The sequence below is a fragment of the Cyprinodon tularosa genome, unplaced genomic scaffold, assembly GCF_016077235.1.
Source record: "Cyprinodon tularosa strain WSP-4 unplaced genomic scaffold, ASM1607723v1 ctg11, whole genome shotgun sequence".
NCBI classification, from domain to species: domain Eukaryota; kingdom Metazoa; phylum Chordata; class Actinopteri; order Cyprinodontiformes; family Cyprinodontidae; genus Cyprinodon; species Cyprinodon tularosa.
The window spans coordinates 562501-584089 of NW_024037893.1; the positions used below are offsets into that span (position 1 = coordinate 562501).

The 21589-nt window shown below is 38.9% G+C and overlaps 2 protein-coding genes across 2 annotated transcripts; one reads left to right on the forward strand and one right to left on the reverse strand.

The window, feature by feature from the left end:
- Positions 1 to 4800: 4800 nt before the first annotated feature.
- Positions 4801 to 8359, reverse strand: LOC119790743 (glutathione hydrolase 7-like). The gene is made up of 15 exons (XM_038296452.1): positions 8224 to 8359; positions 7932 to 8113; positions 7712 to 7860; positions 7528 to 7645; positions 7381 to 7448; positions 7227 to 7300; positions 6955 to 7136; positions 6806 to 6893; positions 6585 to 6716; positions 5975 to 6050; positions 5643 to 5795; positions 5417 to 5534; positions 5186 to 5323; positions 5024 to 5105; positions 4801 to 4931 (listed from the first exon to the last, which is right to left on the reverse strand). Coding segments are annotated over exons 1-15 (1698 nt in total). The 3' UTR covers positions 4801 to 4929.
- Positions 8360 to 15572: 7213 nt separating this feature from the next.
- On the forward strand, positions 15573 to 19803 carry snai1a (snail family zinc finger 1a). The gene is made up of 3 exons (XM_038294785.1): positions 15573 to 15862; positions 16276 to 16791; positions 18391 to 19803. The coding sequence occupies exons 1-3, from the start codon at positions 15787 to 15789 to the stop codon at positions 18573 to 18575; spliced, it is 777 nt and encodes a 258-aa protein (XP_038150713.1). The 5' UTR covers positions 15573 to 15786; the 3' UTR covers positions 18576 to 19803.
- The last annotated feature ends 1786 nt before the right edge of the window (positions 19804 to 21589 follow it).

The window sequence follows — 21589 nt, forward strand, 5'->3', positions numbered from 1 at the left end:
CACACACACACACATTTAATGTATAAGTAGGTTAGAGATGTGATGATCAGAGGGAAATGTTTACATCAGTTCAAATTAAATAATACCACATTTGAAATACAAGCTGTATTTTTACTTCTGATAATTTTCTTACAACTTTTCTGTTGGTTGTTCCTGCCTGTACCAGTAGGATTTGTTGTCCTCTATTTATCAACCCGTGTACACCACTGGTCTGAGTAAATAGAGATCAGTGGTGTACACATGCAGAGACATGTTTCTAAGACATCTGGTTATATAACATTGTATTCTTTTCAGAACTGCAGCTTTATTAGCTCTGGCTTCTACATTCAACTGAAATTCACCCGGCAACAAAGTTTCTCTGGATATTTAAAGAAATTTATATTTTCAATCAAATCTACAATGTGAAACACAGACTGGTGTCAGGAAGACAGGATGCCATCTGTTCTTTATGACGCAGTCAGCATGCATGTGTGACAGGATCTTGACTTTAGATCAGTTTTACATAAAAGCTCTTATCTACTTCAATATTAGCACACATAGGGGCCCATCTCCTTAACAGGCACCAGAATCAAGTTTTTAATCACAAATTTTATCCCTGAAAAGTATAGGAAGTCACACGCAAGGAGTTGCAACTTTAACACAACGTGAGTGAACCGGTTTGTCTTCTTTTTGGCTAAAGGTCAGTCTTAGATGACACAACTTTGCGTGGATAGGGAAAGCAGCTTTTAATTCTGTACAGTAGTAGGGAAAATTTTGTCTAATTAAATATTTGAAAAGTGCAGCATCTGTTAAAATTCCAGTTCCCTTCCCCTTGTTACCTCTAAATTAGATACAGTGCAACCAACTTCAGAAGTTATGTGTTATGGTTGTTTTCTCTATTTGTACAGTCTTGCCCTCAGCTTGACACCACATGGTCTGGGTTGTTTTTCTTCACTGCTTAGTAGCACAAGGTGGGCGGGGTCTTCATAGCTAGGTAGTTAAAAAGTGAAAGGATATGATTTGTGTGAAACACAAAAACACATGCAAGAATGAAGAATGCCTGTCCTGGAGCAAATTCAATGCTACAGACTTACATTTCATAGACCCAACAGTGGGATTTTACTGCAGTGGTTTGAAATGTTTTGCATACAGCTCTGAAGCAACAACACACAGCTTTCAGCAAATGTATGTTCTTAAGGAATCTAACTACGGGCTCAGAAAGCAGCAGATTTGGATACCTTCTTGGGGTCTGCATCAGAACTGTGTACAGAGGGTTTGTGTTGCTGCAGATATGGAATTATTCTTGTCTTCTCAGCTTTTGATCTAATCTTTGTAGCTTAGGAATGTCTTTTCTTACCTATTGCAAACCTTTGGGATATAAAAAAGGAAAAAAAAACAACATGATCCATTAGCTATAAACTTTTGGTTTGATATGATTTTTATTTTGAAATATGTGTCCTGTTTTGCCTGTCCATCGCAGGGCAACAAAGAGACAAACAGGAAAAACAACCATTCACGCACACACTCACACCTAAGGAGAATTTAGAGAAGTCAATTAACCTAACATTCATATTTTTGGACTGTGGGAGGAAGCCGGAGTACCCGGAGAGAACCCATGCATGCTCAGGGAGAACATACAAACTCCATGCAAAAACAGAAAATAAAACAGCAGAAATAGACAACACAGAAGATATACAGCAACTCATAGAAGTCTGCTTCCATACCTGTATGTGACGAGAAGGAAGCAAACAGTGAAAATCAGCAAATAGAAGACAACAACCAAAGTAAACATCAAAAAAGCTTCCAGAGCAGCAGGTATCCCTTAGATTTCCATGTGTGTGGAAGGCAAACCCATGATGATTACACAATATTATTCAGGGTGGTATATGCATATACACGTACCTGTAGCTGCAGCTTAGTATTATTGTGCGTCTGTGAACACCTGGAACCAAACTCCCATGGTATGTAAGCACAGGAATCCTATTGAATAGAGGATTTACAGTAATAGTGACGCTGAGGTGAAGCCTCATGAGGCATTTAATGATCCCCACAGTTCATGAAGCCTCATATGAACATGTCACCACCTACTGGTGTAGTGCATCACAACAGGTTGTAATAAAATCAGATTTTTTTCTTTTTTTTATTGCAGTCATTTTTCTTTTTTTTCCTATTTTAAGTTCCCTTGAAATTGTTAATGATTGCAAGTTTTTTTTAAGTGTAAAATCTTAGAAGAGAAGTCTTAGAAGAGAACAATAATTTAAGGTACACTGTTTTTCTGCCATTTTAGTAAAATACAGTGTCATTTTTATTCAAACAATCATTTTTCCACAGTTTTTGGTTTTAATCGGGTTGGAAGTTATGTGTTCAACCAATCTTTTGGCTAAACCTGCCAATCTAATTTGGCAGTGTTTTTATTGAATCTATTACTATGGCAAACCAATACAAATAAGTCTCATTAGCCAAAATACTTAGTTTAATCACAACCTTCAAAAGTCAAAGGTAGGTCTTGAACCATCAACCTTAGAAGTGGAAGTCATTGTCTTACAGATGATGCCACTAACATTATTAACTATTTAATGGAGAGAAATAGTACTTAACACAAAGGTTACAACTGTGTCCGGTGGCTTGCTCAGATTTTGATCATTACATCGTTTAATCTAACTAAAACACTTCACCAAACTTGGTTGGAAAAAAAACAATTTTTAGAATCTATCCAAACTCTATCCAACTGACACCAACTCTTCTACAATCTCCTACATCTTGACTGAATACTGAGGCTGCTGAAATTGCCTGTTGAAATTCTTGCGCTTTTTGAACCACTTCCTGAAGCAGTCACGTGGTATCACGGTAGCGAGGCTTCGGACGTCATCAATTTTGGCCTCTCCCCTAAATGAATCACGGCTCAACGTGAGCTTCATGGAAACGCCCCATCCATTACTCGACACACGCCTCGAAGCCTCGGCTCATCTCATGACATCACTAGGATTTACAAAGCTTCTTCAGAAGGAAAATGTGCTTAATAGCAGGTGTGGCCGGCCCCAGGCTTGCCCTACAGGGCCCAGGACAGAAGAAGACGTTACAAGACCCGGATATCCAAAGGCACCCATGATCAATGGGACACAAGGAGGGCAGACATTGGGATGGCGGCACCCACCAGAGAAGGGCAGACAAGAGCACCCGGAATCCAACCCACGACGGGCCAAACACCAAGGGGTGCGCAACCTCAGACGACATAATGCAGAGGTCCCATGGTACGCTCAGCCATCAATTGAGTCATTTTGCTGATGCAAACCCCAGCCAAGAAGTTGCACAGGAAGCAGCGGGTCCAAAGAACTTAGTTTCATTTCTATTACAAATGTGCACAAAGCTATGTCACTGTTCTAATTCCAAAAAATGTAAATTTCTGCAATCTTGGAATTTCCATTAAATATTAGTCACAATTAAAATTGCATTTGAATGTGTGTGTATTCATGTGATAACAGCATGGCAGCTGCGGATGTAAACATGCTATACATATCCATATTTCAGTCACTGCGCTGGTGCTCATTGTCACAAACTAAATGTGAAAAATATCCAGTTTCCTCATGGATCCGGATATGCCGCGCCATCATTCTTCAACTACTTCCGATCTTTTTTCATCTTTGCACAAGGCAGCAAGGTCCGGTTATAGAATCAGGACATGTGTGATATGTGAAAAAAATGTGTCAGTTGCAGTATTGCAAAAGAGCATTTTTATGCTGCCAAAAAAAAAAAAAGAAAAAGAAAAGAAAAAAACCCTTTCGAAGCTTGAAAACATAATAAAAAAAATAAAGAATATAAAAAAATAAAACAAAACATAACAAAAAAATATACGTCATTTACTAATAGTGTTTACATTACAATGTAAACACTATTAGCACAATTTGATGGTTAATGGAAATGCAGCTACTGTCACTAATGGAAAAGCTAAGTAGAGTGGAGTTGTGCTGTGGTGCATAGGTATTAGTGGAGAAGTCCCAATTAGAGTAATTTAAGCTCAGTAATACAGAAGTTTTGAGAAGGACTTCTGAATTCTTCTGAACTGTGTTAGAGTACAGTAGAGAACAAGCAGAAAGGTAAGGGAGGTGTTTAAAGCAGTAATAGTTTACAGAATGACCAAGCTTCACCATTGGGGAAAATCGAAGAAAGCATTAACCAGAAAATGCTACAGGTACTAAAATGATAACACATGTGAGTAAACCAGTTTTGCATGCCATAAATCTGTCCTGTGATGTGATAAGATTAAAGGCATTACTGAAAAAATACCATAGAAAGGTCTTACAAGCCATATAGGGGATACAGCCATTATGGAGGAATGTATTCTTCTTGAATAAAAGCAGAATTTAACTTTATGGTCTTGATCCAATAAAATGTTTTAATGCAAAAAGGTTTGATGACACGATCCTCAGAAGGAAACACAGTGGAGGCAGTGTCATTCTTTGGATGCTTATCTTCAGCACAAACAGTAAAAGGGATTAGTGTTGATGGGAAAATTATAGAGCTATTTGTAGGGCAAAATCTGGGAGAAAAACAGTCCTAAATCTATGACGTAAGAAAAGGCACTTTTCCTCTACTCTGACTTACCTGAGCTTTCTGCAAAAATAACTTCACTATATCAGATAGATGTACAAAGCTGGTGGAGGGAAAGACCAAAAGACTTGCAGCCATAACCACAGGGACGGGTAATTCTAAATCATGTGGACTAAGGGGGCTGGAAAAGAAATGCATGCCCCACTTTAGATGGGGATAAAACTTAGACCTTGGAAACCTGGCCTTTTACTTGTAGAGTAGAAATGTTAAAGAGTTAAAAGCAATATTAAAGAAGGTCAACATGTTAGCTTCACTGATATTTTTATTGAGCACATTTAACAGAAATGTTTAGGCTTAACTAGATATCACACTGCATGCAGAAGCTACAATCTTTACCCGAAACTCTGGATGGCAGAAAAATAGAGAGAAGAAAATAATTACTCTAAAAATGCCTCAAACTAAGTCAGGTGTTAGCTTTTAAATACATCATCCTTACAGCGAGAAATCTGGTGCGACGATCCCCCCAATAACATTGTGCCATTGCTCTCTTTATGGAGAAACAGGACATCTACCAACATCTGAAGGAAATAGTTTAATTAGTTTTAGATAGTTTGATATAAGATTCATTTATAAAATAGATTAAACAGTCTGAACAAACCTGTGTGACTTTATTCAAGCGATTAGTTCCACCTGAACTACTCAGAGCCATGTAGGTGCCACACTTGTTCCAGGTCGGAACCATCACTGCTGGCATGAGGAATGTCAAAGGCCTCTTTCCTGGCTCCAAAACATTGTTCTGCATCACCAATAGGAATATCAGTTTTCTTTTTAGACACAAAAAAATATTGTAGGGTCAAATTACTGATTAACAGCTGGGTTGATGCTCCACCTGGTTAGACTCCAGTAGCCCGCTCCTCTGATTTGGCCAGAAGAAGTCCAAAATAAGACTGTTGAGAATAATTCCTGACTCTGTCATGATCCTGCTCCCAAATAGCCTATTCAAGGAACTGCAAGGTTGTCAAGGTGACTAACAGGAAAAGAATGTAACATTGCCCTGCAGTTCATACCACACATATCCTGCAGGCTTGATCAGCATCACACAGAAACACCATCACCTTGCAACAGACACTATGAGGTCATCCGGTCCCATGATTACGACTTGTCCCGTCAGCTGCTCTGTTAGGAAAGGGTGGATAGTCGAGTTGGAGGCATAGAGGAATTGGAGAACGTCCTTCATCCTTTGCTGCAGCCCTGCTGCTTGACCCTTGCTGCGAAAAATTAAATCCATACTTTGATTATATTTTGCACACCATTGTTTCTGTTGCAAGCAAATCACCGGGCAATATGCCCTCTGCATTGTATTTCGATCGAAATAGGAGATAAAGAATTAGTAGTTGTCTAGCTCAGACCATTAGCTTCAGTCCAAGTGAAAGAGGCTGCATTTTACCTAATCAATGCAGAAAGGTGGTCAATCACCGAAGAGTTGAATTGGGGATCACCCAGCTCACTGACCAAAGCTGAAGCTGTTATCAAAGCCTTTGTGTTTAGAAAACAAAACAAGAGAAAGGCCAAGTTAATAATGAATTGGTCATCATGAAATTATAGAATATTTGAATTAAGTAACATGGTGAAAAAAAAAAAAAATCAACTGCAGGTCAGTTTGCATCTTTACCGACTGATGCCCTGTAAACAATTCACCCTACTCTTTATCTTGGCAATCAAGCATCATTTAGGAATAATGTAAATCATTTATCAAATATCCTCCAACCTTAAAAATTGAAATTGAACAAGGATTTCCATTCTTTCATCTGACTAAGATTTTCTTCCTTTAATTTTGATTCTGATCCCATTCTAGCCTATTGGACTTTTGAAACTCAGATGATGACCTCAAATAAAACCAAATATAACAAAGTGATCGGAATGGGTACAAACTGACCCACGGCTGGTATGAAACCACCACATCTGGGTTATTTTAATCCCAAATGTTTTGGTCTCAACTTAAAAAGTTTCAAGTAGGTGAATGGGCAAAATGCCCGATCACCTGTAAATTCTAGTACCCGCATCAATCCAGTGGGAAGTTTGATTTTCTGTGACATCATTTTCCCAGAGATGGAGAGTCTCAAGGAGATTGAGAGCTGCAATCAGGACAGCGCCAGCAGATGGCAGAGGGGGAACTTTGATTATATGCTCTAGAAGAAAAATTAAAGATGGTTAATGAAGTTTGGATAATATAAATACAATTTTTCTGGGCTATTCTGACCATCAGTGGACTCTTTACCATTGTACTGGCTTTCCAATGGTTGTTGGACCTCTACACTGTAGTTACGAATGTCCTCTCGGTTCAGGACCCCTCCATTTGCTTGCACCTTTGTGTGGAAAACACTTATTTCCTCCTTTAAAGCAAGAACTTTTAAATGTTAATATTACCTCTTTCTCCATCTCTTCTGATATGGCCCCTTGGTAAAAATATCTGACACCAGTTTCAAGAACTTCCGCCAAATCAGGCCTCCTAATGTAGGATCCAAATCTCAACGCCTGACCATCAGGGATGAAAGTGTCCCTGATTCGTCCCTCTATCTTATCTGCCTCTAACTGAGATATTGCAGAAGCTGTAGGCAAAGTCAAAGGATTAAAGTTCTCCAACATGAACTCGTGTTGTATTGAGAGGTCAGGTCTAAGGAGGGGAACATTTGACTTACCAAGACTCTGAGAAACATTGAACCCTTCTCTGGCTAAATCTGCAGCTCTGCTAATAATGTTGTTCCATGATAAGCTGCAGGGAATCAGAAGGTAACATGTCTTTCTTAAAGATTCCAAAAATAAGAAAAAGAAACCCCGCTTTGTAGAGCTCACCTTCCGTACATCTGGTGAGCACGGTGCAACCCCAAGAGCATCCCTGGAACTCCCACAGATAGACCTTCCTGAAAAAAGGATTGGTATTCACAGGCCATCCCAATAAACTTTAATGTCATTTCCCCACACATTTAAGGTTGGATTTACCTTAACGTCAGAAACATTCTGTACCATATTCTCTGTGAGAGCTTTAGGTGCAGAGCCCTGAAAATTTATCACCTTGGTTCGATTCTGACGGGCATTATGGACCAACATCACCCCTCCCCTACAAAGATACTCTGATTATTTACAATCAAACACATATTTCAAAGGATATAGAAGAGTCACCTACCCTCCAACACCAGACACGTGGGGATGCACAATGCCTAAGCAGAGAGCTCCAACGATTGCTGCATCTACACTGGACCCACCATCTTGTAGTACTTTCTCACAAAGTGCCGTACAAAGCTCATGGTCAGATACTACACCTTTAGTGAAAACCTGTGGAGAAACTGTGGGGATAAACCGATGCAGTCGAAGTGGAGCTGCAAAGAATATGAGGCACTACGCACCAGAGGCAGAAGGTTTATCTCTATGATCAAAGCAATGGTGACTCCGATAGCAAAGATGAAAGGTACAGCATGTATATGTACTGGTGTGTCCAAGGTGCAACAGTCCTCCTCTGTTTCTTTGAGTTCGGTCAAGTAAAATAGTTCTTGGCTAGCAGACGACAGCTCTTTCAATGGAACAGGATCTGTAGCAGCAGAAAGGGAAAAAATCCAATCTTTTATGATATGAAATTGATCCTCATGCCAGTGATTTTAGTCATTTTTGTCAAACAGACAAAATATCTCTTCTGTTTACCTTGCAGCTGGTCCCCCTCAACATGTTTTTTTGTTAACCCATCTGATGAACCATCAGTCAGCTCAGATGAACTCCCAAAGCTCTTGTAACTTGATGTTAAGTGTTTTTTAAGTTTGGTTTCAGCAGATACATTCATTTTTACTGCGTTCCTATGCAGCAGAGCTAGTGAAAATAAAAACAAAACTTCTTGTTGCACACAAGTTGTGGTGTACACACCCACTTTGGCAGTAATTGTACACAGCAGGTGCAACTACTTCCAAAGAAATTAGCTCAGTGTGTCACATTGGTAGATGCCTGATGGGTGTGGAGCATTTGTCATCCAGCAAGGCGAATGAAGTGGCAAGATTTGCATGACATATGAAATTGTCTCTCAACGATTCAGATTTAACCACAATAATGACAAATGCCCACTTATACAGTACTATGTGGTTTGTTAATCACAAAGAATTGTTGGTAAAATAGTTCATGGAGGAGTGGATTCGGGACTTCTTTATATTTTTCTTCTTAGTTCTTAGTCTTTCTTGTTAAGTTTAAAATATTATGTATATATAGTTTTTCAGGGAGTAGGAAAGAGGGAATAAAGGAAAGCGGAAAGACAGATTGCATAGTAATGGAATAGTTATTGGATTCATTCCTTGTGTCCTATAGAAAAAACAAAGATAATGATTTAGAAAAAAAGGAGGAAAGGGCAGGATAGAACAACATGGAAGGAAGGAACGATGGAACACAACTAAGAAGGAATGAATAAAAATAAGAGATAAAATCAAATAAAAAAGCCTGGAGGATACAAGGAAGAAAACAATTGGAGAACAAAAGAGGGAAAAGGATATTATAAAAGAGAGGAATTGGCTGACTTTGGATGAGAGGTTTCCCAAAGACTATATATATATTTTGTTTTTTAATGTAAGAAATGTGGTCAGTACTGCCACTTTTAAAGCATATTTACAGGAAAACACTTACCTACACACAACCTCTTATAATGTCTGAGGCCATCTCAGTTGGTACATCAACATCTTGCTAAGTAATGCTGAGACACTTGAAGGCATCAGTGAGCCGCCAGGTAAAGGATTGGCTCATTGCAATGACAGAAACTGCATCCTATGAATATATGCTTAACAGGTTAGGTAGCACTGATGGGGAGATGGTGACCCCAACATAAAGGTAAATAAGGATTCCTATTGGACTACCAAGTTATTGATAGCTCATACATACCGATTTCTTTTCTTTGGGTAGTGTTTTCTTTCTTGCATGTAATACCAATGTTTGAGACATAAATGTGCAAATTCTGTTCCCAGAGTAAGTCTTTGTTAGTAGTATACTGTGTTCTTTTATTTAGAAATTATAAATATTTGCATGTACAAATCATTTGAAAAGTTTAATAAAAACTTAAAACAAAAGACTGAAGCCATACTGAAATATTCTTAAACTGTTAATGTGAATTTTTTTCTTGAACTATCATTTAAATTTCTTTAAAAGCTGACATGAGGAGATCCTTTAGAGTGAACAGAGAAAGGGACTCATAAACCATTCCCGTTTCTGGAAACGGACCAAAAGTTTTATTGAATGAACCAAAAACCTAAATGCATGCACAAAAAAAATTGTAGAGGTGACACTTCTTTTATCCACTAATATGCAAACATATCCATCAAAAAATAATGTTGTACATCTTTCTTCACAGTGAGAGGAGAACACATTTATTTCTTCTATAAGGACTAGTCCTGTATATAAGTTAAAATAACAACTTAGCTGCCCATAACTCAATAGAATAATGTTTTATTGAGTTAGAATTGTGGGTATTAAAGTAAAAGAGCTGTGTGTTTATTCAGGAATAAAAGTAATATAAGAACGGCGAGCTGGTTCTCAGTGGCGGAGGCTGCGATGCCCTGGCTGCTGGAGGTGGAAGGAGTGTTGTTGCACTATTTGGTGGCCGTTGTTTTGCCGTTGGAGGGCGTTGCGAGATGCATGATGACGCTCTGCCCAGGCCTTAGCCTTCTGGGCACAAGTGACCTGGGTCAGCTCTGACACAGCTTTAGGCTGGGAAACATAGCTAGCCACAGGCCGACTGGTTGAAGAGCTGCTGGGAGGAATGGTGGGCTCTGAATGCAAGACGCTGGATAGACAGAAAGGAAATATAGGAGATGGGACAGAAAAACAGCATGAACTCATATCTTTAAAAATGTTCTCTTTGTGTCTCTTGCAAAAATCATTTAATTAAACAAGAAAACAGAAGAAGCTCATAGTCACACCTGTTCATTTCTGTGTCTGCAGGTGTGTCTTCTTGAGCAGTGGTGTTAGATTGCTGTGCTGCAGCCAGCAGGGCATCCTGATTCTCACATCCACCTGCCTCTGATAAAAAAACACAAGCAAACCTGTTATGCAACTGTGTTGCTGTTTAATCTGCTTCGTTCTACGGTGAAATGAGCATTCATTACATAAGGGTGTGCTGTTTTCTGTTTAAACAAAAGAAATAAGAAAAAAACAAAATGGCAATCTGATAATAAACAGAGAGCACTCAAAAAGTTAGGAGAGGGAATGGGAATGTTTTATTGTCTCATTATAGATTAGTCTATTTGACTGCAGTTAAAAGGCAGGAAAAGTCCTTGAACTTTTTCACATTTGGTCACGTTTCAAATTCAGAATTTCAGGACAAGAACAAAAAAGGTGGTAGTTCTAAAGTTATTGATAATATAATAATAAAAAATTAGGTTTTGATATAAAAAGTGTCATCATAGTGGTGTTTGTGTGTGTTTAGTCATCATCTTTCTATGTTTTTTTTTTCATAGTTCTTTATTTAGCTCTGTCACTTCTATCCAACAACTCTGGCAAAGTTCTGTAAACAATGTAAAAAAAAAAGCCTACCCCCAGCATGATGCTGCCATCACTGTGTTTCCCACAGGTAATGGTGCATTCAGGTGATTTAAACTTTAAGTTCTTCTCCTCACATAACATTTGAAATCTATACTGAAATGTCCAATTTTCATTTCAACTTAACCTGGCACAGTTTCCCTTTGTTTGCTGTGTTCCTTAGATGAATTGTGGAAAACTGTAAATGACTTCCTATGGCTTTCTTTAAACATGTTTGTTTGCTGTTTTTTCCCCCTATTGTTTAATCAAGGCATTATTCTTTTTCACATTCCATACTAGAAACCTACATAAAAGTCTGTGGCTGTACTTTGTTAGCAGGACAACATGTAAAAAAGGCAAATAAAATTCTCTTCAAGGGGTTTGGATAATTTGCAAGGCACTGGGTTCATAGGTTTATAGTATTTAAAAAAAATGATTAGCTTATTTTAATATTAATTTCAACCTCATAACCTGATATTATTCTACTTGTCCTACCTTCATGGTTGACAACAAGCCAACCATCCACAGCTACTTCTCCAGGCTTGACTTCTTCAGGGTTCTCTTCCCCACCGAACAGGAGACGAGCAATTGTCCTGAACATGACTCTTTCTTCCTGTTGCTCCTCACTTGATTCTTTTCTGTTTTCTGCTGTAGGACTTGCGATCTCATATAGACGCAAACTGCACCAAATAATGATAAAAAGAACAAAACAAAGTGCATCGTCATTTATAAACTGACAGAAAGCAGCACTAATCTCTACAAAAGCGGATTAGGGCCACTGAAAAAAATAAAAAAGTTAACTATGTACATTTTATTTTAGTATAATATCAGAAAAAGTCAGAATTCTGACCTTTTTCTCACAATTCTGACTTTAATCTCACATTTCTGACTTAAATCTCATAATTCTGACTTTAATCCCTACATTTCTGACTTTTTTTCTTACAATTCTGACTTTTTTCTCAGAAATTCTGACTTTTTTCTCAGAATTCTGGCTTTTTTTCTCAGAATTTTGTTCTCATAATTCTGACTTTTTTAGAAGTCTGACTTTATTTCTCAGAATTCTGACCTTAATCTCAGAATTCTGAGAAAAAAAGTCGGGATTTCGACTTTTTCCCCCCATATTAAAATGAAATAATATTTTAAAATCTGTTAACTATTTTTTTTTTTTTTTTGCATGGCCCAAATCCTCTTCCGTAAATCTCTCTCTTCATATTTCTTTTTTTTTTTTTATTCAACGTTGGGCTGCTGACGAAAGAGTTCAATGAAAAGGCAGCATACTAACAGAAAACGGGCATTGTTTTGTCCATCTGTGTGCAGAAATGAAGGCGGGGCTTATTTATATTTCAAACAGCACTTTCCGATTTTCCCCCAGAAAATAAAGATGCTTCTTTTCTGATCTATTTTACTTGAAACATCATTGTCATCATGACTATTGTTTTAAGAATAAAAAATCATAGACTATCTGGATAAGAAGATCTGACCAAACAGATCAGCTTCTTATAATTCTAATAAAATTACACAGCTCAAACTCAATAAATCATGTTAATTCTCCTCGCCGCCTGATTGAACGACTTTAAGCAGACAGCGACCGCTTTTTGAGTGTTTAATGATAAATGATGATAAATGATGATAAATGATGCAGCCATCTGTCTGTCGTGTATTGAAATTAGCTCGTAGAAAAAAATGTTTTCTTACCTAGATTCAGCTTTTCTGATTAACTTTATTGCGACCTTTCACTATGTTTTTCGGACAATCGCACAATCCAACGGCGAATTCTAGGTGCCTTGTTTTGTTTTTCAAATGAAGCCCCGCCCACAGGGATTGGCCCACTCTGAGGAAAGGACCAATCAGGGCTCGCGAATGGAGCCCGCCGTTCAGTTTGAGTGTTCTAAATGGTGCCTTCCAACACCCTCGGAAAATTGGAACTTCAATATCTTCACGCTGGAATTAAATTTATCCATGTAACAAAACAATAGTAGAGTGCAGTCCATAATTCCCCTTACAGTGTTATGTTTACAAAACACTTGGTGAAAAAAAGATCGTTGGATTTGTTCGTTGTATTTATTAGGATATGGATGTATTCACTGAGCAGCAATTCACTCCATCAAGACACAGGGCTTGTTTCTTACCAGAATCAAACAGCACCTTCAAAAGTTATTTCCCTTATCTACTGATTGACTGCACATATCATATGAAAACAGTTTAATCTCTGGGACAAATAATGTGTTTTATGGCTGGTCATTACTATGGTGTATGGCTGAGGCAAATGCATGTAGCTGGAAGTTTTATACAAGGATGATACAGATTTTTAGAAGTTCAGATTAGTTTGCTCTTGGTTGATTTATTTCAATCACATCATAGTATATTACCAAAATGAACAATATACTTGAGTTGTTGCTTAAAATACATTAGATGACTTAAGTATTCCCTGCCTTGTTATTCTGACACTGGCATGCATTTTTCCAAGAACTGGAAAGCACTTTACACTATATTCAGTCATTTACCCATTCATGCGCTGATGGTGGCAAGCTACATTATAGCTACAAATGCCACAGTGCTCTCTGACAACCAACAGATAGAGCAAAACCTTTGGTTTCATAATTATTTGTTTTATTATATTCCTGAACTGGAACATTTTAGTTTGATTTAATGTCAGAGGGTAAGAAAATTATTAAATTCAATTCAGATTATTTATATAGTGCCAATTAACAATACACATCACCTCAAGGCAAATCACAGACACAATTCAAGCAGATCATACAGTTAGATTGGTTAAAAAAAGTTTCTAAGGAAAACCAGCTGATAGCATCAAGTCTTTTATTGTTTGAATTTGTTGTTGATTTTAAAGCCATCCCTCGCACCTATAATGCATGCAGGGACAGTGGAGAAGAAAAAAAAATCCCTTTTAACTGGAAGAAACCTCCAGCAAAACCAGACTCCATGTGAAAGGTCTTCTGCCAAGGTCGACTGGGGGTTCAAGAGGACAGAAGCAGACACACAAAAGGAGTATAGAAACACTGATCCATAAATACTTTGTATATTAGAAAATATAACAGTATACTAGCTCAAAAGGTGGCTATCTCTATGAAAGCGGTTAGCAGATTAAGTCTAAACCAGTTTTCATGTCACAGGGATAAGATAGCACATGCAGTAAGACGCAGTAAAAGCTATGCCCATGCTTATATTTAGGAGAGAAACAGGACTAAACACAAAAACACAGGCCCAATTCTATCATCAATAACCCAAGCTATATGTTTGATCATCCTTCTGCTTGAAGCCTGTGATCTTCATCCCTGACCACACATCTCTGATATCTTTCTGCTGGAGCTTGGGTTCCTGCCTCTTCCTGTATGCCTCCTTGCTTTCATTTATCTTGGTCTAAAGTTGTTTCTGTATAATTCTCAGTAATTCCCTGTCTCCCTTCTTAAATTCTCGTTAAGTAGTTGCTTCAGATCACTTGTGATGCATGGTCTATTATTTGGAAAGAATTTCACTGTTCTGTTAGGGATGGTTTTATTTACACAGAAGTTTATGTAGTTAGTCACACACTCAGTGATTGCATTGACGTCCTCTCCATGTGGCTGACACAGTGCATCCGAGTCTGTAGCGTCAAAACAACTTTGCAATGCTTCTTCAGCTTTCTATGACCACCTTCTTACAGTTCTTTTTAAATACAGGTCCTGTCTTGTTAAGTAGCTTATACTCTGAGCAGAAAGAAACAAGATTTCTATCCGGTTTCCCAAAAGGAAGTCTCACTTTAGAGATGCTATACTTGAGAACTAGAAAATTTAATTATATTCTTTTGCCTTTGCGTTTAATACAGCACATGTAAGTATTTAATATTGCTGCATAACATGGAGCACTTTTCACCATTCTGCTTTCTTGTAGTTGTATTATTCTCTCTCTTGGGATAATTTCCTTGCATAAATCACATCAAAATATTTTCACAAACATATTTCTTCTCAGTTTAACTTTTGAATTTCTTAAAGCTATGATTAAAAAATAAACAACAACAAAACATTTTCTGCTGACCCCCAGCGCCAAACTAAAAACAGCAGTGCAAACTTTCGTCCAGCAGGTGCAGCAATTTCTCCACAGAAATCTGTTTACGTTTAGTAATGATGGGAATCTTTGCAGCCATGTTTAACTGTTTAACTGGACAAATTACCAAAGTTATTGATTTTTTTTTACTAACTAACTAACAAAAAACAAAAAAAACAAAAACAAAAAAAAAACAGTGTGATTTTAGGTCGGCTTAACATATTTAGTGATACCAAAGTTTGGGTAGATTTCTTATTTTAGATTGACCTAAATAGTGAATTAAAGGTGGGAAATGACTAACTATTAAAGTGCTCTTATCTCTGATCCATGTGTTAAATGTGTTAGCTGGTGTTTTTTTGGTGATGTGAAATGTGTGAGGCTTCTTCCCAAACTCCTGAGCAGTGATATGCAGTTGTGTGGGGAGGGGCCCTCCGGGCGAGCACACTCCTCCTTGGCTGTGTTGGAGTATTTCAGAACAGAGGCCAGTATTTAGTCACTCAGCAGAGGAGCTTTACATGTAACTCAGTCGATGATATCCATCCCACCTTGTTTGGATCAAAAGGAGGATCTTTCTACTGTCTTTTTTTCAAGGATTGTTGCTCTTTTCAACTCCCAGAAGCGCTGCGTCGTGACCGCAGGTTCTTTTTACGCACAGATCTTAAAATAAAAAAAAGGACAATGCCTCGTTCCTTCTTGGTAAAGACGTATTTCGCTAAACAAAAACCAAACTACAGTGAACTGGAATGTCAGAATGGTGAGTTCTGAAGCGGTTTATTCTTATAATATGTGAATAACAGTCAAGTGGTTCACCTGTTGCAATATTCTGGAAAAAGTTTGGCAGCGTTTGCTCCGAAAGAGGCGACTCCCTGATCAAGTCAGGGCCCGTTAGATGCACTTTCCCCCCTTTCTGCAGAGACAGAGCTCCATTCATTTTACAGACTCTTGTGAATACGTGGGAGGAAACGGCCCTGGAACTTTCCCATATGGCTCTTATTTTATGCTCATCTAATAAAGAGGAAGTTTGTCATCTAACCCCACACCAAATAAGACCAAGGGATAGTGTCTTTGTTTGATATATAAAGTGAAAACCTAATTTTAAACTGCTTGTTTAAATTTAATTAGTTTCAATTTTGTTATTTCCTAACCATTCTCCCTTTTTACTCCCAGATGCTTCAATGGAGACCTATCCTCTAGCTGAAGTACCATCAACAGACAGCACCTCCACCTGCTTCCCCACAGGTCTGGTGTGGGACCTGAGCGTCCTCCCTGCACTCTATCTGCCTTCAACCCTTTCAGATCCCTCTGGCACCTCAGGCCCCCTGGACCTGAGTTCCCCATGCAGCCTCAGCAGCAGTGCCAGCAGCAGCGGAGAGGAAGATGAGGGTCGTACCTCCGACCCCCCCAGCCCAGAACCTGTCATCACATACGCCCCTCGCCAGAGGATGAAGTGCACCGGCATTATGGCTCACGTCAGCCCCCCTGAAGAAGAAGAGGAAAGAGGAGAGACCCCCGTTACAGCTGCTAGGCCGGCTTTCCTCTGCAAACACTGTCCCAAAGAGTATACCAGCTTGGGCGCACTGAAGATGCACATCCGCTCACACACCCTACCTTGTGTTTGCACCACCTGCGGGAAGGCGTTCTCCAGGCCCTGGCTGCTCCGTGGTCACATTCGCACACATACAGGTAAGGTTGGAATTCTGTCTACAAGTAGTGCAAAGCATTGCAAGTTTTTTTTAACTATGGCCAAAAGGCAGCCTGGGGCCCCAACAAAATGTAGAAATACATCCGTTTTCAAATGCACCCCTTCTAAACATACCAAGGCAAAGCCCCCCTCATAAAAAGTTACATCAACAGTCAGATGCTACTGCTGATTTATTATCTCACTGTAGCTGTTTGTCAAAAATCTTCTTCTTAGAAAATAAGCACCCAGATGATCTCCATGTAGGGTCTACGACTCCCGTGAGACAGCCATGTGTTTATGGATGAGGAAATCATGTAGTCGTGTGATTCAGCAGGTTGCTCCCTCGTCGTTTTGGCATGACAATCTATCTGATGAACTCAACGCTTGATCAGCAGACATTATCACACAGGGAAGCCCTCTTTGGACTCATTGATCACTCATTGTGTTTAATGTCTCGGTAACAATGAGTCGTCGGCTAATTATCTTATCACGGCTGCTGGGGGTGTGGGGGCACCTGAGTGGAGACAGAATGGGGACAAAAGGTTTAAGGAATGCCTGAAGGCTCACTGCTATCACTGAGTACTTAGTACCTGCAGAAACTTGTTAGCTTCTTAATCTCATTTGGGCCTGATTGAATCATGCTAATTCAGTCAAGCTCTGACCCCAGCAGCCCAGCCATGTGATCCTCATTATCTTTACAATGTGTCTGTGTTTATTCATGTGTTTCTGTTGGCTTTTGTTTGAGGTGTTAATAGAAAGCTGCATTCAATATAATCCAGTCACTTTTTGAGGAGGACTATTGTCATCACCTTGCAAGATATCTGTGTTGATGTCAGTCGATGCACAGAGTGCCACTCTCACAGCCAGCACATTTAGACAAAAACCTTTAAATAAGAACTATTTCTATTTCTACTGATGTTCCTCAAGGTTTTGTCCTCAGCATCTCCTTTTTTAACACATATTTCAATTTTTCTACCCTCAATATATTATATCTTTCATCATTTTAATCATCAATTTTCAATGCTATGCGCATGACATCCTTCATCTCATCAAAATTCTTCCCACCTCGACAATTTTAACTCACTTTATACGCTCATTGCGTAAAGTCAGCTGATTCCAGTGAACAACAATTACACAATTTCCCTTCCCAAGAGGTTAAAAAGTCTAGATGTGTGGAAAGCTATCTCACAATTATCACATAATTAACACCATCCAGTCTTCTCAAATCCACCCAATATAATCTAAGTTGTCTCTGTCTCTCTTTGAAACCAAAGTCCACCACCTTGCCTGTTTACTGCCTGGTCAGCTACCTTATTGATTCTTGCAATTCTTTTCTTTCTGGTCTCAGTCCCTAGCACCTTCATAAAATTAATTTGGTTTGCACACACCTTTGAATCCATCTAACATGTCGGACTCATGTGCATCAACAGAAGTTCCTTCTTCCTCCAATCACCTTTAGTCCAAATTGTCTAATGGCAGTAGCACTGAGAACTGAAGCTTTGTCCTTTGATAAACATCCATAACTCAAGCTGTGATTTCATTGGTTTATGTTGTGTTTCAAATGTTTTAAATTCAACCCCTCTCCGTCCCTCTCTGTCTAGGCGAGCGCCCATTCTCGTGCCCCCACTGCAACCGAGCTTTTGCGGACCGTTCCAATCTGAGGGCCCACCTGCAGACCCACGCTGAGGTAAAGAAGTACCAATGCAGCGTCTGCTCACGCACCTTCAGCCGCATGTCCCTGCTGCAGAAACACAGCTCCTCAGGGTGCTGCTCCAATTTGGGATGAGGCACCACAAGGGGCGAGGAGAAGAGCCACCAGGAGCTCAGTGACATGGAAAACATGTGAAGCCCTTTCAGATTGTTTAAAATGCCACAAAGATCACAAAACTGCCTGATTTAAGAGACCTGGAGGGAATCAGCTCTCACTGCGGATCTAACTTACAAGCATTTTGTTTGGTTCTCTGTTCCCTTGTAAAACAGTTGAGAAGCAGTTTTTTTTTTTATATCTTCTATTTTTGACTGTGTTTTTGAGGCTGGACCATTTGAACTGAACAAAACTCACTCGAGTTAAGTGCCTTTCTTGCTATGTGTGCCCATTCCAAACAACAAATACCATGAATTCATTGGATGAAGAAGTCGTCTCCCATCTTCTTCGTGGTGCCGGTCAGCTCAGGATCATGGCAGAGATGCAGCTGCTCAGAGGTAGGGGTGCGTGGGTGGGATAAATCCCTTGGCGCGTCTGAAAGTGCACACACAAAAGCAAATGCACACAGCTGTCCCTGGTACTGTGGTGCAGATAGACGAGGTGCTAACAGGTGCTACAGCCATGACCTTCACTGGCTGATAGCAGGTGACTTCCAATACCCTTGGTTTACTTAAGGAAAAAGAGGAAGTATGTCATCACAGAAGAATGGAACCAGTTTATTTGTTTTTTTATTCCTATGCCGATGTGGATCATTGTAAACCTCTGTTTTGACTTAAACCAGAACCTTTGCTTTAATCCGATGGGTTTCAGTGATAGGAAAAGCCATTCTGCTGTTTTCCAATAAAAAAGTCAGTGTGTCTCCTGCAAACATGTATAAAAATGAAAGCCATGCACTCAAGGTTACTACAGTGTTAACGATATCACCCAAAGCCATATGACTAAAATGAATGTGCCTTGAAATTGTATTATTCATGCAACCAAAGTGTGCCTTTTTTTACCTCACGTGGTTTTAAATCCTGATTTCAGTATTAACAGAGAATTAGTTAAAGTAAGAACTGCCATAAGGCGGGGACCAAAGATGTAATCAGTTTACACCATGGAAACATGGTTGCCTGACATGTGATGAAAGCCATGTAAAATGGACCATACGTAAATGAATTTCTAGCATTCTTAAATATTTTACAGCTGTATTTTTAGTGCAATGTAAAGATGATGTGTTAATTTTTTTTTTTACTTTGCTGTGTGTTCACCTTCAATTCCTGTATGCCTTAAATGATGCATTTTCATTCAATAAAGTAATTTATGTTTATAAAAACAAGAGTTGTTTAGTTATTTTTGGCTCACAGATTGATAACAATAGTCTAAAAGATATCTTTCTTTGGCCCAAAGCCAGTAAAGTTGTAGGACAGATTCATAAATGTTTGTTTGATCATTAACCGGGAGAATAATTAGCAGTGGGGAGTAAACTGGCTGAGCTGAAGAGATGTTACAGAAGCAGGTGAGCAACATGCTGTGATTGGTAGGAAGAACTGAATGCATCTGCTTCCAGTTTCCACCTGCCATCTACTTCTACTTCTGTGGCTGTGTAAACATTGCAGGATGTGCAAATGTGAGAATTACAGGTGCAGGTTCTAGTTAAGCGCTGTTTAGATCAGTGTCAGCAATCTAGAGAAACTAAATCATTTTGATCAAGCCCTCCTGAACCGACCCTAATTTGGAATTGTAGTCAGCTATATTGTATCAGTGCTTGGTGAGTGTATGTTTTTTCGCTCTCAGTGAGAGCACAACATATATATTCCCAGACAGTGAGTCAAAGTCTGGCGCTTTAGATTCCCATGGCTCCTCCATTCTCAGTCCGTAAGTGAAGCTACTAGTCACTCTGCCTGTCAAGTCAGTCGCCGTGCGTGGGCTGAGCCCCAGCCGAGGCCAGTGTGGAGTGAGGTAAACTGTTCCACAGCATCGTTCCTGGTTTCCTTCTGAGTCAGGGAAATGTCCTCACAACTAGCCCACAGGATGGCTTCAACAGTCTCTTTATATAAACCTGCTCCAAATGGGAATGTTTAGGCCGGGACTGGGACCCCGTAGGGGTCTTATGACTGAGTCAGGGAAAAAAAAAAAAATCTGATAGTACACTGAAGTAAAGAAGTATCAGCTTAAAAATGTAGCTTTACAATGCGGTAAAGTAACACATTTCATTAGTGGCCTGCACTGGTATTGTAATCATGTCCAAGTTAACAAACCCATTAATGATGTCCGTGACAGTGCCACACATAAAGTGGATTTTCTGCAAGAAAGCCTTAATACTCTGCTTTGAATTTAATTTACTGTAGATTCCCAAACATGAGCATGTTTTCCCTCACTTTTGATTTTACTCATCGATTCCTTATGTCATAATTTAGTGATTATTAAAGTCCTCATGTTTATAGTTGCATACCAGATTTATAAGAACTCCTGCTCATGCCTGACTTCTGATTGGTCAACTCAGAGCTCACTGTGCAACTCCCAATTTCCATTATCTAAAAGGGTTTTGGTCATAAATAGTAAAGAAGCATCTGTGTAAACTAAGAACATCTGATGATTTTTATCTCAAACTATTGGTGAACATGTTGCTGTTCAAAACGAGTTCATGTAGTAAAATAAAATCATAGTGAATATAGTCACATAATGAAAATTTCAAAATGGGTTTTGATGAGGCCAGTTTGTCAGTGTCTTTTCTAAGCAGGTTTTCATTTAACTTGTGATTAAAGCCATATTTCTGTATTACAAATGTTTTTGCTGTCTACGTAGATGATGAATAATGTGATCATATTTTGTTTTCATTTTTATTGGCTGTTGGTAGAAAATGATCATTGTTAACAGTAACAAAGGTTTGTAAAAACCAGCCTGTGTGTGGTTACTAAAAATATTTCACTTATTGAGCAGAGAGTTATATCAAAACTTTTTTTTTTTTATAATCCAAGTGATTTGCTTCTACATCAAATGTCCAGCAGTTTTGCACCGTGGCACTAGATGACTTGAACTAGCCTGACATCATCCTCAGCTAATTAAAATCTAATTTATTGTTGATTTAGATAATATCTATATATTATATAGAC

What these genes read in the sequence shown, in the direction of transcription:
- LOC119790743 (XM_038296452.1), bottom strand. Translation starts at nt 8,359, where the DNA reads ATGAATGTATCTGCTGAAACCAAACTTAAAAAACACTTAACATCAAGT. An exon ending in CTCATAGTGTCTGTTGCAAG is followed by an intron (nt 5,535 to 5,642) that starts GTGATGGTGTTT and finishes ACAACCTTGCAG; the next exon opens with TTCCTTGAATAGGCTATTTG. An exon ending in GCTTGAATAAAGTCACACAG is followed by an intron (nt 5,106 to 5,185) that starts GTTTGTTCAGAC and finishes TATTTCCTTCAG; the next exon opens with ATGTTGGTAGATGTCCTGTT.
- snai1a (XM_038294785.1), top strand. Translation starts at nt 15,787, where the DNA reads ATGCCTCGTTCCTTCTTGGTAAAGACGTATTTCGCTAAACAAAAACCA. An exon ending in TGAACTGGAATGTCAGAATG is followed by an intron (nt 15,863 to 16,275) that starts GTGAGTTCTGAA and finishes TTTTACTCCCAG; the next exon opens with ATGCTTCAATGGAGACCTAT. An exon ending in TCACATTCGCACACATACAG is followed by an intron (nt 16,792 to 18,390) that starts GTAAGGTTGGAA and finishes CTCTCTGTCTAG; the next exon opens with GCGAGCGCCCATTCTCGTGC.